The following is a 16597-nucleotide window of genomic DNA, read 5'->3' on the forward strand; positions in this document are numbered from 1 at the left end:
CTTTAAAAGAGGAGGAAAGGAAACATTCAGAAGTTCAGAGAAACACAATTTCTTGTTCCAGAAACCAAGCAAAGAACTGCAACTTTTTTCTCATTTACTATCAAAAGCTTATTTTTAAAATGAAGAAAAAAGAAAACATTTCCCACAATGCTAGTACCATTACCAGTAACTAAACTAAGTTTATAATTTCTTACAGACATACACATTCATATTCTTACTTCTAAATATCATGAAATAATTTCAAATGAAGAAAATACTGAATAACTTTAGAGAAGAAAAAGATTTATAAATTAAAATTAATTTAAAATAGTTATATAGGGCCCAGCACAGTAGCCTAGCAGCTCAAGTCCTTGCCTTGCATGTCCAGGATCCCACATGGGCTCTGGTTCTGGTCCCGGACACCCTGCTTCCCATCCGGCTCCCTGCTTGTGGCTGGGGGGGAGGGGGGCAGTAGGGGATGGCCCAAAGCCTAGGGACCCTGCACCAACACAGGAGACCTGGAGGGGAGACCCGGAGGAGGCTCCTAGCTCCTGGCTTCAGATCGGCTCAACTTCGGCTGTTGCGGCTGCTTCAGGAGTGAATCAGCAGACGGAGAATCTTTCTCTCTTTCTCTCCTTCTTTCTGAATATCTTACTTTCTGATAAAAATAAATAAATGTTTAAAATATATATATTTATATAATAATGACATAAACTAATTCTAAAAGTAAAAAAAAAAAAAACTATGTTTATTTGAAGAAAAAAATAGACTGCAAGTCATTTGCCACAGAAATTTAGTTCATTATGTGAGGATCTACTCGTCATTTTGCTATTTCTCATTCCTGAGGTCTTGAAGTCCCTGGAAGAATTACAACACTTTAACCAAAGGAAGGAAAGTTCTGTGTAACACTGATATCCTGAATTCAGGAATGGCGCCATGGTGTATAAGTCAAGCCTCTGTCTGCAGTGCTGGAATACCAAATGGATGTAGATTCAAGTCTTGGCTGTTCTGCTTAAAATCCAGATGCCTGTTAATATGCCTGGGAAAGTAGCAGACGATGGCCTAAGTCCTTGGATCCCTGCACTCACCTGGGAGACCTAGGAAAAACTCCTAGCTCCTGGGTTTGGTCCAGCCCAGTTCTGGCGATTGTGGCCATTTGGAGAGTGAACCAGCAGATGGAAGATTCCCTCTTTCTCTCTCTCCTTCTCTTTTTATAAATCAGCATTTCAAACAAAAATATATATTTTTAAATAAATGTTTAAATGAAAAAGAACGAGATCACAATGCTTTTCAGGAAAATCTGACATAAAACTGGATATTAAATTTATCTTACACTGTAGATGAACTCTAACTAGTAGCATTTTTTTAATTATTTATTTTTATTAGAAAGGCAGATATACAGAGAGAAGCAGAGACAGAGAAAGATCCTCCATCTGCTGATTCACTTTGAAAGCCGCCAAACAGCCAGAGTTGAGCAGCTCTGAAGTCAGGACACAGGAGCTTCTTCCAGGCCCCTCATGCGGGTACAGGGTCCCAAGAACTTGAGCCACTCTCTACTGCTTTCCCAGGCCATAAGCAAGAAAGGAACTGGATGAGAAGTGGAGCAGCCAAGACACAAACCAACACTCACATGAGATCCTAGTACATGCAAGGTGACGATTTACACTGAACCCTCATGCCATATCCAACTAGTTGCATTTTTAAACTAGAAAATTCTAAATACACAAATCAATATATAGCAGGGGATGCTACTAGTATCTAGTGGGAAAAGTCTAAGAGTGCCACAAGCTTTCCTGTAACACAGAGTCCTTGAAAGATTCTGCCTAAGATATCAACAGGGTCAAAGCTGAGAAATTCTATCTACAATGAAAGCATGTCATTGATATGATAAGATTAGATATAAATATATTAAAATTCTTATATTCAGCATATTCAAGAAAAAAGATTATGTACCTGTACCATGGATAAACAAAGTTTTCCAACACCAATTCAAAAACCTACATAGAAAATAGTTTTAAAAAAAAAACAATACTACTTAGTAACATGTATTATTAGCAATAAACAACTTTATTGGCCCAAATAATGACAGTAATATCACATTTTTATAACAAAACGTTCATTTCAACCACACATACCTATAGCTCAAGGAGAATATATGAAAAAACATTTGGAAAATCATAAGGGTCCATACAAAGCAAAAATTGCCACTAGAAAGTCACATATATTTGCAAATATTCCAATCAATAAAAATCTTTAATAAATTGTTCCTGACTGATGCTTTACTAAATCCTTCAAGCTCTATAGAAAGACAGAGAATATTCAGTCCTTTGTATTCCTTTCTCTGTAAGCCCACATTCTCAGGATAAAATGGAGAAAAAAGTAGCTAAGATTTATTTAAGGGATCAAAACTTAGTGCTAAACAACAGTGGGACAAAAGGATATAACGGCTGGAACTGAACTAAGTTCTGGGGTGCTGGTAATTTTTGCTTATTGATCTGGATTATGCATGTAAGTTCAATCATCCTCTCAATCACCAAATCCTACGAATTTATTTTTTAAAAGATTTATTTATTTTTATTACAGAGAGGAGGGGAGAAGAGACAGAGAGGAAGCTCTCCCACCCACACTGGTTCATGTCCCAACTGCTCTGCATTCAACCCAGCTCCCTGCATACAGCTTGGGAATGCAGTAGAGGACACCCCAGGTCCTCCTTGGGCCATTGCATCCACACAAGAGACCCAGAAAAAGTTCCTGCTCCTGGTTTAAGATTGACTCAGCTCTGACCATTGCAGCCATTTGGGCGTGACCAGCAGATGGAAGACCTTTCTCTGTGTCTCTCCTTTCTGTAACTCTTACTTTCAAATAGAAATAAAATAAATCTTAAAATAAGAACCTTTGGCCAAATCAGTAATAACACCCATTTAATAGGTTATGTTCAGACTGCCTGAAATAGTGCATACACTTAATACAGTGGTCAATATACAACAAATATGCTAATAAATGTTCACTACCAGAATAATACTCTATCTTCATCATCCTGACTCACATATTATCCTCCCCTCCACTGAACACTCCCATCTCGTTTCAAGCTTCTTTCCTCTCCAGAATTCCAACCATGAAATACCCCTTCTCACACTTACGGTATGGCAAATTTCTAGACTTCCTTCCTGACTGTCCCTCTCAACAGTTTTGTACTTCCTCCTCTACGCTAATTGCACACCTTGTAAATTTCCTCCATTACTGACTATATCACACTTTAATATAATGACCTCCTTATCAGTATCTATCTATTCCCTCACTTTCTGAAGTTTTTAGAATAGAGGACTACAACTTGGCTATTTCTCCTTTTTTCCCTAAAACCTAGCCCAGTTCCTGTCTATTGCAAGATAAATGTTTTTAAATATGAAAACTAATATCTACTGGACACTAATATGTGCCACCTATTGGATCAAGAGCTTTTCATTAAGTTTTTAAATTTTTTTCAAAGAATGAATCTAATACCAAAGAGTAAATGAATATAACACCAAATTCTGGGTCTCCCACGTGGGTACAGAACCCAAGCACTTGGGCCATCATCTGCTGCTTCCCAGGCCATTAGCAGCAAGTTAGATTAGAAGTGGAGCAGCTGGGACATCAACCCATGCCCACATGAAATGCAGGTGCTACAAGCAGAGGATGAGACTGCTACTCCACTGTGCTGGTCCCAAATGTACATTTCTTAAAAGAGTGGAGGTGCAGGGCCAGCAATGTAGCATAATGGGTTAAGTTGTCATGGGAAATTAACCCAATCTTTGGGTCCCTGCACCCACAGGGAAGACCCAGATGAAGTTCTTGGTTCCTAGTTTCAGTGTGGTTCAGTCCAGCCCTTAGTGCTGAAGTCTTGTGGAGTGAACAAGGAGCTGGAAGAATTCTATCTCTCCCTCTCTCTTTTTGTAACTTTGCCTTTCAAAAAAAACAACACAGTATCAGGAGAAAAGTCAGATTGAGGCTGAGATTCAAAACATGAAAGATAATTGAGTTATGATTTTATAGAAGCTGGTATCGGGTTAAGCAGGCTTATATGGTTTGAAGTCACCTAGTACACAGGCTATCTTTGTGTCTCTCTGTGACATAGAGTGTGTGTGTTTGTGTCCTTCAGATAAAATAAATGAAACTCAAAAAAAAAGACTGTTTCGGAGGTTGGCATTGTAGTGTTGTGAGTAAAGTCACCAGCTGAAGCACTGGCACTTCAGACGGGTGCCAGTTCAAGTCCGGATGCTCCACTTCCCATCCGACCCCGTACTAATGCACCTGGGGAAACAGCATAAGCTGGTCCAAGTCCTTGATCCCTTATACTCATGCAGGAGTTTCAGAAGATTTGGATCCTGCTTCAGACCAGCCCAGCTCTAACCAATACAGCCATTTCAGGAATGAATCAGTAAATGGAAGTATTTTTGTCTCTCTCTCAAACTCTCTATCTGTAACTCTTTCAAATGAAGAAACAAATCTTTTTTTAAAAAATGGATTAAAGGGCCCGGCGGCATGGTCTAGTGGCTGAAGTCCTCGCCTTGAACGCCCCGGGATCCCTTATGGGCACCGGTTCTAATCCCAGCAGCTCCACTTCCTATCCAGCTTCCTGCTTGTGGCCTGGGAAGGCAGTTGAGGATGGCCCAAAGCCTTGGGACCCTGCACCGCGTATGGGAGACCCAGAAAAGGTTCCTGGTTTCCAGCTTCGGATCGGCATAGCATCGGCTGTTGCGCTCACTTGGGGAGTGAATCATCAGACGGAAGATCTTCCTCTCTGTCTCTCCTCCTCTCTGTGTATCTGACTTTGTAATAAAAATAAATAAATCTTTTTTAAAAATGGATTAAAGAAAAAGAAATAAGTAGTAAATAAAAAATTTTTACAGAAGACAAACAATAATCAAGTAAAGCAGTGCTTTCCTTAACTAAAAGGTCTACTTAAGTTAAATACAGAATCCAAAAATATTCTAGCTTATAACTAGAATACTGAATCAATTACTTGGTCCAGAATTGATTAGATGACAAGTATAACCTCTGTGATACTCTATGATTGGATTTTTTTAAAGATTTATTTTTTATTATTTTTTATTGGAAAGGCGGATACACAGAGAGGAGAGACAGAGAGGAAGATCTTCCGTCTGATGATTCACTCCCCAAGTGAGCGCAATGGGCTGATACTATGCCGATCCGAAGCCAGGAGCCTCTTCCAGGTCTCCCACACGGGTGCAGGGTCCCAAAGCTTTGGGCCGTCCTTGACTGCTTTCCCAGGCCACAGGCAGGGAGCTGGAAGGGAAGTGGGGCTGCCGGGATTAGAACCGGTGCCCATATGGGATCCCGGGCGTGCTAGGCGAGGACTTAACCACTTGCGCCACCGCGCCAGGCCCTATGATTGGATTTTTGACAAGAAAAAGCTTCCATAGACAGCTAACATCTTCTGTTTGAGTATGTCTGTTAATATAAATTAAATCAGTTACCTCTGAGAGAGATGCATCAACCTTGGAAGATATTTTCAGATCTAGCCATGGCTGGTAGTTTTCAAGTAGTAAGGAAGGTCTAAAGAGAATCAGACAGTTAACTCATCTGAAATCCAAGATGTAAGAATCAGCAACTAAAAACATGGCCAACTTACCTATGTCGTTTACATTTCACTTTACCACACACAGCACAGCTATGTCCTTGGGGAAACAACTCCTGAAGTGCTAACTGCTGAAAAGGGGGAACAGGGCAGACGAGGAGACATTATTGTTATGTTTATTTTATTTAATAAAAGAGAATCGACTTTTCAAAACTTTCTTAAAATAGTGTGTGAATTCAGTTTGGATTGGTTTGATTTGGTTTTGCTTTGTTTGGTCTAACATGACAGTGAAATCACTGTGTAATAAGTAATGCACGTTAAGCAGCCTTCATTTGAAATGACGGGGACCAAAAGCATTCAGACTTTAGAGTTTCCAAACTTGGAATATTTCAATGGGCTTTAACAACTGAACACCTTAATCAGAAACCTCAACACTCAAAAAGTCTCAAAATCTAAAACTTCTGTGTTTCATATCAATGCTCAAAAACCTCCACAATTTGGAGTATTTCAGATATTGTATTTTAAAATTATGGATACTTAATCATCATTTTTACACTGTTTTCTTTGAGTAAATAGCAGCACACCTGAGATAAAGGACTGTATCCACTTAAAGAACGGCTCCACAAAGAAATAGCAAGTGTTGAAAAGCTGAGTTACATGGACTGAAATATCACATGGCATGCATAATATGTAAATTTTGATGTGTCAATTTAAAAATAAAATTCTTAAGAATACAGAAAAAAACACCATATAAGACATAAAGATATTATACTAAATCCTAATTAGACAGCAGAATTCTGCCTTATATAGTCAGATTTAATACACTACAGCATTAACTAAAATTTCAGAAACATAGGTTATTTTGGTTAGGCAAATTTTCTAATTACTGCTATTTCTATGGAACACAGAGACACAGAATTAACAGGATTATATTATTTAATCCAGAGGTCCCTCTGTTTTTGTCTCAGAATCACCTGGGAGGCTTTTCATTTTCAAGATATTACGCAAAAGTTGTATTAATTTAAGAATCAGAGAGAGCTGTCATCTGTTATTTCACGTCACAAAATGCCTTCCACGGCCGGAACCGAGTGGGGCTGAGAAGAGCCTCAATCCTGACCACCATGCATGACAGGAACCCGACCATCAGCACTGCCTCACAGGATCTGCCACTGCTAAATACTGCAGTCAGAAGCGAGACTGAAACTGAATCCAAGCACTCTGATACAGCCATCCTAACCAGCACCTTAACCACCAGAACACATACCTGCCACAGAAAGCTTTTAACATGGTCAGAACTCAGAATTATTCACTACAAATCTGATGCTTGTGCACATACATACATTTTTTAAATTTTTTCAAAAGATTTTCCTATTCAACTAGTTTAAGAACTTCTGTTTTAATTCACTGCACGTGAAGTTAAGACACTCTAATACTAGATCCCAATTTCCTGAATATGTGGGAAACTCACATGGCATTCCTGGCTCCTGGCTGTAGCTTGCCCAACCCAGCCACTGCAGCTACCTGCAATGTCTCTCCCTTTTTTGTCATTCTGCCTTTCAAGTGAGTACATCTTTAAAAGTAAAATAAGAACACAATGTTACCTTGGGTTTGTATTTTATCGTGAAGAATATATTTGGTAAGAGAGAATCAGGTCCCAAGGAGCAGTAGAATGTGACAAATCCAGCAACAAATGACCAGAAGATCATTAAAACATGAAGATACCTTAAAAATAAATTAAAACAAAAAAATGCATAACACTAACGTATGAATTTTACCAATATTTACTTTTATTAGATCAAATTAAACATTCTTAGGCTACATTTATATCAACTGAAGTAATTTTCTAATAATGAAGTCACTATAATGTACTTATTTAACGTAAGAATTAAAATCTATGCTGCCCAATGTATGTTGTATTTAAAGTGTAAATTCTCAATAACTCAGAATTTTATATCCATGCTATCACTTCAATTACATTATAATTACATTTTTCTGTAATATCTTCTAAGGGTATGGTCCAAACCTCACCATAATTCTGATTATTTTTCCTTAAAACAAATAGAAAGTTATACCAAGTACTAATTTTGTTCTATACAATGCTAAGTTCTGTAGTTACAGGAAGAACTAGTACTACCATAGTCTCTATTTGCATGAAAAAAACACCATCTAATAGTATCTATTTGCAATTACAAATGCCAGTAGCAGCAGATTTGTAAATGAGCATAACATAATGTGATCATGCAATCTGATGTCACGCCATGAAATGCAAGCATGACACAAGAAGACTAGAGGTTCATCACTCAAATTTCATGGGACAGAAAAGTGGTTTTTTGTTTGTTTTTGTTGTTGCTGTTGCTGTTGTTTTTAAGAAAAGGCAATTACTGTGCACAAACTTCAACAGGTAGGAGTCAAGCAATGGTAGAGGGAAAGATAGGAAGATTGGGGATTAGCAAAGAGGTAGAAAAATTCAAAGTGTTAAGAACCATGTGGACTAATATCTGAGCATAGTTCAAAGGAAAATTAGCATATAAATCTAAAATAGCAAGCAGACGCCAGATGACCTAGTGTTATATGTTATATTAATCTCTCTCAATATAAGCAGTCCATATACTGCACATACTGCACAGTTCTGATATCCACAATTTTAATAAACAACCCAGTCACAGGTAACACTGTTCAAGTTCCAATGACCAAAGTGTACTCAACTGAGAGTAACTGTATGAAGCACAAACTTTACTACCAGCTTTTCAGTTCACAAGTTATTGTATAAACAAGATGCACACTATGATCAATACCTATCACTTCACTTCTGTCAGTGACCAGATTAATGACATATTTATCATTGTTCAGTTCACACACAGACAGGAAAGTGTGGAGCTGTGCTACTTCCTTCTCTCGTCTCCCAATATACCCACATGCCATCCTACAAAAAGTGATTGTTTAAAAGGAAACTGGTTCACAAACATGAAAGAAAAAGAAATGAGCAGTAATACTACTGGAAAACAAATTCCAATCAAACATAAAAATACAGAAGAAAAAGTTGACTGGAAGAGATGACACCGCTGTGGTTTCAGAGAAAGTCTACATGCAGACAAAGAAGCTTCAGGAAGAAAATTTTTAACATCAATAAGGAAAGCAGCTGTGATAAAAGGATGAAAACCCATCAGAGGAAGTGATGCAGGCATAAATCTCCACATTAAAGAAAGAATTTCATGGCATTGGAAACTCGCCAGAAATTGGTCCAAATTTAAGAATATGGCAATTCACCTGGTCATGGAAGAGATATTTAATTCTATATTGTAGAGTGAGAGGGAAAAAAAAGAGCCCAGCACAGTAGCCTAATAGCTGGAGTCTTTGCCTACTGGCTGAAGTCCTTGCCTTGAACACCCCGGGGTTCCCATATGGGCGTCAGTTTTAATCCAGGCAGCTCCACTTCCCATCCAGCTCCCTGCTTGTGGCCTGGGAAAGCAGTCGAGGATGGCCCAAAGCCTTGGGACTCTGCACCCCTGTGGGATACCCAGAAGAAGTTCCTGGATCCTGGCTTCGGATCGGCATAGCATCGGCCGTTGGGGTCACTTGGGGTGTGAATCACTGGAGGGAAGATCTTCCTCCCTGTCTCTCCTGTCTCTCCTCCTCCCTGTCTCTCCTCCTCTCTTCCAATAAACAAATAAATATTAAAAAAAAAAAGAATAAAAGACAACATTTCGATTTTAGTTTATATATAACCAGGTTCTATACACCTTAAAATGGCTAAGGATTACTATTCAGCTGTCTCATGTCTATTTTCATTGTAGTATTTAGCTTTATATAGTGTTGAAGTGTAATTTTGCCGAACCTAGCTTTTTTTTTAGGAAGTCTAGACTGGCTTATAACTCTAATAAAACATATGTCAACAGTTTAGGTGCAGAACAGTTTTAAGGAGGGGTGTGCAGAGAAATCTTCCATGCCCTAGTGAGGGGTAACTAATCCTGTGTCCCACTTAGTAAGATATATATGTCAACTAATTCCATAACGTTATAAATTGTTACTGATGTAATGTTGGGGCTTTCAATTGATCTGGATGATACTCTGCCGGCTCTACCTTCAGACCAGAGATGGTCTCCCCAAGAAACCGTTGAACTTATCTGGACAATAAGATGCTGGACTTTATGCTTGGTATATACTTGCAATGAAAGAATCTCAACTAAACTTTAACTGTGGCAATGCAGCAAGGTGGAGGAATCCACCATGGGGGAGGTTATGGGGAGGGGAGGGGGGAATCCCAGTAACTATAAAACTGTGTCACATAATGCAATGTAATTAATTTTAAAAAAAAAAGAAGAAGAAGAAGAATAAAAGACAGGGCCTGGCATGGTAGCCTAGCGGCTAAATTTTGGCCTTGCACTCACTGGAATCCCATATGGGCACCGGTTTGTGTCCTGGCTGCTCCACTTCCCATCCAACACCCAGCTTGTGGCCTGGGAGAGCAGTCGAGGATGCCCAAAGCCTTAGGAGTCTTCCCTGCGTGGGAGATCCGGAAGAGCCCCTGGTTCCTGGCTTTGGATCGGTGCAGTTCTGGCTGTTGTGGTTGCTTGGGGAGTGAATCATTGGACGGAAGATCTTCCTCTCAGTCTCTCCTTCCCTCTATAAATATATCTAACTTTGCAATAAAAATAAATTTTAAAAAATAAATAAATCTTTTAAAAAAAAGCCAAAGGTCAAACAAAATGACAGCTAATTATAAAACTCCAGCAATTGTCTTCTCACAAGGATATTGACCTGAGCAACTATTTGCACACCAGACCACCTTTTCATAGGTGAGGAAACCATGTAAGAGACCACAGCGCCTGCTTTTTATTATAACAGTAAGAAAACGTGCATTAGGGTCTTGTGCAATGGCTCATCTGACTAATCCTCCACCTGTAAGCACCTGGATCCCACATGCATGCCAGTTCATGTTCCGGATGCTCCACTCCTCTTCCAGCTCCCTATTTATGGCTTGGGAAAGCAGCAAAAGATGGGCCAAGTTCTTAGGATCCTGCACCCACATGAAAGACCCAGAAGAAGTTTCTTAGCTCCCGGCTTCAGAATGACTCAGTTCCAGCCACTACGGCCACTTGGGGTGTAAGAAAGGGGGGTGGAAGATCTATCTCTCCACCTCCTTCTCTCTGTAAGTCTGACTTTTTATTAAAATAAGTCTTTAAAAAATAAATAAATAAACTGCATTAAAAGAAGGTAGAAAGAAATGAGCTACTTATGTCACTTGAATTCATCAGTTTTTCATCAGTATAAGAAATACTTCAGAGAAACTACTTATAAAACAGATGTTTATCCCAGCTCACAGCTGTGCAGGTTCAGTGAGGTAGGCCTCATTGACTCAGCCATTTCACCTGTCACAGGATGACAGCAGCAGAGTGGGAGGAGTGATCACCTGGTGAACAGGCACAGGGATCACACTAGGAAAGGGAGTGTGTTTATCTATGTCCCTCTTTACAAAACCTCCACGAATTCAACAACAAGGCTGCACTCTAACAACCTAATCCAATCCGGTCACTTCCCTAAGCCTTGATCCCTAAACAACACAGTAGAATTAACATAGGTCTTTAGGGACCAAGCTTTTTAATACACAGACCTTTGTAAGGCACTCCAATTAATACTCTAACATTCCATCTCCTGCCCCTAAAATTTCAAGTCCATCTCACATTGCAAAATGCACTCATTTTATTCTCAAAAGTTCAAAAGCCTTATTAGATCAGCACTGCTCAAAATTCAAGTCAAAAAGACTCAACTGAGACTCAAAACAAACTGCAACTAAAAGCCTGTAAAAAATCAAAGATACATATTTCCAAGAGACAATGCCAGAAGAGGCACAGGGTATACATTTCCATACCAAAAATGGGAGGTATGGAACTAACAAGGAACAAATGGATCGAAGCAAGACAAAAAGCAGAACAAGTTCCATGACCCGCTTTAGGAACACACAAGGCCAAGTATGAACTTGTAAGAGCATGGGTTATGGCCCATGCTCCAACTCTCCTAGGCTCAAGTTTAGTCTCTGCAGCTTCACTAAGTATTTCCCTAGTGGGAGACCTCTGGAGCAGTCTTGGTTTGACACTTCATAAACAGATCTAATAGGTGGAGTACAGCAATTCTATCAAAAATCATCAAATACAGCACATAGAAGGCATGAAAGAATTAAAGAATAACCACAATGCAACCTTTAACAAAGTAACTGATTAAGACAACATTGGGGCCCAGCACGGTGGCCTAGTGGCTAAAGAAGTCCTCACCTTGAAAACGTCGGGATCCCACATGGACACTGGTTATAATCCCGGCAGCCCCACTCCCCATCCAGCTCCCTGTTTGTGACCCAGGAATGTAGTTGAGGAAGGCCTAAAGCTTTGGGAACCTGCACCTGTGTGGGGACTCCCAGAAGCAGATCTGATCTCCTGGCTTTGGATTGGAGCAGCACCAGCCATTACGGTTACTTGTAGAGTGAATTATCGGATGGAAGATATTTCTCTCTGTCTCTCCTCCTCTCTGTATATATCCAACTTTGCAATAAAAATAAATAAATCTTTAAAAAAAAAAGAACATTGATAAATGGTAAATCCAACAATAACTTGTTGAGCAAGTTATCATCCGTACTTTCTAAATCCACAAAAAAGTAGGGAATCTCTATGTAATATATCCCCTGATATGATCCACAGCATCACTGAACTATTCCTATACAACACCCCCTGACCTAAAACTAGATCAAACTGAGTCTATAGATCTAACTCCTCATCTACGTAAATACAAAGGCTGGTGTTTAACAACAAAAACAAAAATATGACACCACAAGGAAAGCATCAACAAGATCCAAAATGATATGGTTTGCTCAAAATCAATAGTGGAGCCCACTTTAGCCTTGCAGTCAAGACGCAAAGAACCACATCAGAGTGTATATAAAACAAAGGGCACAATTTCTTAAAAAAAAAAAAATCAGAAGTTTCAAAAACTAGGAGATCCCCAGCTGTAGAGAACTGCCTAGGTTGCATTGTTTCTAGGCAAGTGTTACTCTGCTGGGAGAAATCAGGTAATAACTGGCAGGCATTTTGGTCCTAGTTAGTGCCAAATTTATGTTAACTATACCTGTGTTGAGAGCATTGGTCTTTTTTTTTTTTTTAGTGATATGTGGAGGGCAGATTCCAGAGCATCAGCAGCCAGAGTCTGTGTAGGACCCAGGTAAGCAGACAGGGCTCCAGGCCAGCATAGCACATCAACAGAGACTGGGCTTAGAGATCTGCACTCTCACAGGCAGGGGGTTCTATGGATTGCTAAGGGAAGCAGATTTGGAGATGTGCAGGAAGCAGGATCACTGAGGGAGTATGCTGCAGATGAGGAATGACTTCTGCGGCACCTCCAACGACAAGGCCATTGTACTTTCAGGTAAGTGAGGGGGCTGAGACCGAGAGGTTTGGAGGAGCGAAAGTAGAGGACCTTTTTGGGTCAGACTGATGCAGCCACTCACATGAGAGATCTGAGCTGGGCTACGTAGCATCGAATACCACCTACCACCACACACTGGCATACACTAAAGCTAGGACCGGGGAACCTACCTGCCAGACCATAGTCCCCGTCAGTGAGTGTTGGAACAAGGGATACATGTTAGGTTGGGCCATGACACTATCCAGCATGTGAGAAAACAAGGTCTGGGGGCAGATTCTGTGGGGATATGTGGGCTCACCTCTATGGGACTACATCTGCTGGTTCGCTCAAAAGCTGAGGGTGGTAACTGGTAGGCACGACCATGGAACTAGGCATCAGCACTCATGGGTACAGCGGTTGGGAACAGGCTGGACTGGTCCAGGTTGCAGCACATGCAGACACACCCAAGAATTGGGTGTGGGGAGAGTCAGGCCACACATCCAGCAGCACAAAAAAAGTCCGAGATGGAAGGAGCAGCCTATGCCAGGTAAGGGTCTAGCACTTGCTGGCATGTGTGAGATCTGGGTCTGGAAGTGGGCCTGGTGGGACATAACTTCCACATGGTAAGCACATGAGTCAATGCTAGGTCAGTCAGGCAAGGCAAGGCTGCTTCACTAGTCAGCAAGTGTATGGACTGGTCCTGCAGGCACGGAATAGGCAAGGTAGGGCCAAATGTTAGCACACAGGCAAGTGCAGAAGACAGGATGCACTGTGGGCCATGCTGGGTGAGGTTATTACACCATAAAAGCCATGGATGGGAGCAGACTGGCAAAGGCTAAGCAGGATCCATCAGCCAGAGTTGGGACTAGGGGCAGCCAGAGACAGGCCAGGCTACAGTTTCTGATGGCAAAGGCCAAGATGGGGTTAGACTACGCCAGCCTCGGTCAGAGTAACCATCAGCACACCCAAGAACTATGACTAGGAGCAGGTCTGGTTGGCACATCCCAGCTCAGTTGTGGTTCCCACTGGTGAGCACGAGAACTGTAACAAGGGTGGCAAAATGGGCCGGACATGGCTGCAATATACCTTGGCATGAGTATGGATTGGGTCTGGGGTGCAAGAGACTGGGCTGGTCTCCAGCATTCACTTGTGCTTGCAATAGCCAGGCTAGTGTAGGATGGGCTGGGCTAGGTCTCAGCACCCACTGAGCCACACAACTGCGTCTGGTGGGGGTGGACTGGGCAGGGCTGACCTGTAGTACCCAATAGTAAGAGCCAGAATGATGATAGGCCAGTCAGGTAAGGAAGCTGCTCCTGCCAAGACAGGAGGTGGGCCACATCAGGCTAGGCCAAGAATCCACAAGATTTGCCATGGAGAGGTGAACTGACAGAGGACCTCTGCAAATTTCCCAGGACACAGTCCTCTAGCTGAGCTCAAGAATCAAGACTGGGAGCATCCCAGACAGGGCCAGGTTACAGTACCCGTTGGCATACATGTTGGTCAGGTCTGGGGGCAAACCAGGCAATACCTGTTCATAATAAAACCCACTGACAGATGTGAGAACCAGGATAGAGTGAAGGATAGGCCAGATTGAGCCATACACTTGTCAGTTCACATTAGGACCTGGACTGGGGGTTGCCTGGACTGAGATAGGTTACAGCACTTGCCAGCATGAGCTGGAACCGGGGCAGGTCAGGCCAGGATAGGCTACAGCACTTGTCTGCAAATGCCAAGGAGAATTAGGCCATGCCAGACTGGGTCACAGGACCCACCAGCATAAGTGAGACCCAGGGAGAGGGAGGTGAGCCCAGTCAGGGGCAGTTAGAACTCCCCTGCTGGGCCACTGCTCCCACTGGTTACATGATAACTGGAACCGGGGACAGACCATGTTAGGCAGGGCTACAACACCCAATGGCCCTCATGTGAGCTGGGTTAGTGGGAGAGGCAGGATGGGCTAACCAACAGTACCCACTGGTGCATGGGTGAGCCAGAATAAGTGTGGGATGGTCGGGCTTTGCCAGAGCATTAGCTGGCAAGTGCTGGGAATGGGATCAAGTCCTATCAAACTAAACTGCAGAACCACTTGGAGAGTACAAGATCCAGGCCTGGGAATGGGCCCAGTAGGGAAACTGTGGGCACTGCTTTGGTGGCTGCATCCCACTGGTGAGTGTAAGAAACAAGGCTGGAGGGTGGACCTGGCTGTACAGGCAGTAGTACCCACCAACATAAGTGTGGACTGAACAGTGGGGTCACTTTGGCTGAGCTAGGCTGCAGCACCCATAGCTGTATATAAAAGCTGAATTGGATACAGGATAGACTGGACCAGTCTGCTGCACACACTGCCATGCACAGGAACCAGGAGTAGAGGAGCCAGTCTGGTAGGAGTTATTGGGGGTCGCCCAGATTAGGCTGCAGTTCCCACTGGTGTACATGAGGACTGAACATGTGGTGGACAAGTTTGGGTTGGACTGTAGCATCCTTTGGTTTGCATATGAGACTGAGCTGGAGACAGAACTGATCCAGCAACTGCAACCATCAGTATGTGCATTGGCTGATATAAGTGATGCACCAAACTGAACCATATACTGGCTAGGACACACAGGAGTCAGGCCTAGTGTCACCTCAGATGAAGTTTCTTTGGAGAACACCCCCAACTGAACTGCTGGGCTCAGAATTCTGACCACAGGCAGAATGGCAGGATCTGTGGTCTGAAGTGTGTCAGAAGTGGACCTCATCACTTGCTGAAGATGGTACAGTATACAGCAGGCCAAGATGCACATGGGGGATATGGCAGTCCACTGGGGACTGCAGAAGACCTCTAGTCCCTTAGCAGAGAAAGGAGGACAGAATAAACTGGACAACTCTCCCAGACAGGTATTGACAGCAAGTACTTGGGTGAATGGAGACTCTAAGGTAGACTATGTCAGCCAAAGGACCTCAGAAGGATTTCCTCATCCTTAGAGCAATGGAATCAACAACATTTCAGAACTATCAAAACCACCTGAGTAGAACCCTCAGAGCATGCTCCACATTGGGGACCCTTGGATGATATCAGGTGGCCATTCCCATTCCCCAGTACTGATGCGGTTAGCACCCTGAGTGTAGCTTCTCCCCCTCTCTACCCCTTTCCCCAGATACAGGAAGAAGATAAAGAAAACTGGAAGCAAATTGTATTATCCACTTTTCGCTATTTCTCAACTCTTCCCACCCTAATCAGTGGTCCATATGAGCAAATATCCTTCTCAACTATGTGAACATTATCAAAAATAAAACTTAAAAAAAAAAAGAAAAGTTAATTTATCTCACAAACCTGGAATTTCAGGGGCCTGGCACCAATCACGACTGTGGTAAGAAGTCTCTACTGAATAGCACCATAAATGCCAGACATGAGGGAGATCATACCAGAATGCCAAAAAGAATCAGGATTCAGGTTCAAACACTGAACATAACTGGATCTCCCAAGAACTAACTCAGGCTCCAACGAGAACCACCTTAAATCCAGGTCAGGGATCCCAAAGATTCCCATGGCTTTACACTGCCAGAGTGAGTATCAAGCCTTCAACAAGTGAGCCTCCAAACCAAAGCAAAACAAAACAGCATAAAAAGGTTCAGATATATATGAACTATGTGACTCAACTCTGCTACAAATCA

General features: G+C 42.1%; 1 protein-coding gene across 13 annotated transcripts in view; it reads right to left on the reverse strand.

Moving 5' to 3' along the window:
* SNX14 (sorting nexin 14) overlaps nucleotides 1-16597 on the reverse strand; it is a 71316-nt gene that overhangs the window by 51841 nt on the left and 2878 nt on the right. For 6 of the 13 annotated variants that reach the window (XM_040983723.1, XM_040983722.1, XM_040983719.1 and 3 more), the window contains exons 2-5: nucleotides 7159-7279; nucleotides 5612-5688; nucleotides 5457-5535; nucleotides 1933-1976 (exon numbers count right to left, since the gene is read on the reverse strand). In XM_040983723.1, coding sequence (XP_040839657.1) covers nucleotides 1933-1976; nucleotides 5457-5535; nucleotides 5612-5688; nucleotides 7159-7279 — 321 coding nt within the window. Of the gene's footprint in view, nucleotides 1-1932; nucleotides 1977-5456; nucleotides 5536-5611; nucleotides 5689-7158; nucleotides 7280-16597 lie in introns of those variants that run through there. The other 7 variants (XM_040983715.1, XM_040983714.1, XM_040983712.1 and 4 more) reach the window with 4 other exon arrangements.

The sequence above is a fragment of the Ochotona curzoniae genome, unplaced genomic scaffold (assembly GCF_017591425.1).
Source record: "Ochotona curzoniae isolate NIBS_2020 unplaced genomic scaffold, NIBS_Ocur_1.0 contig_3819, whole genome shotgun sequence".
Classification (NCBI taxonomy): Eukaryota; Metazoa; Chordata; class Mammalia; order Lagomorpha; family Ochotonidae; genus Ochotona; species Ochotona curzoniae.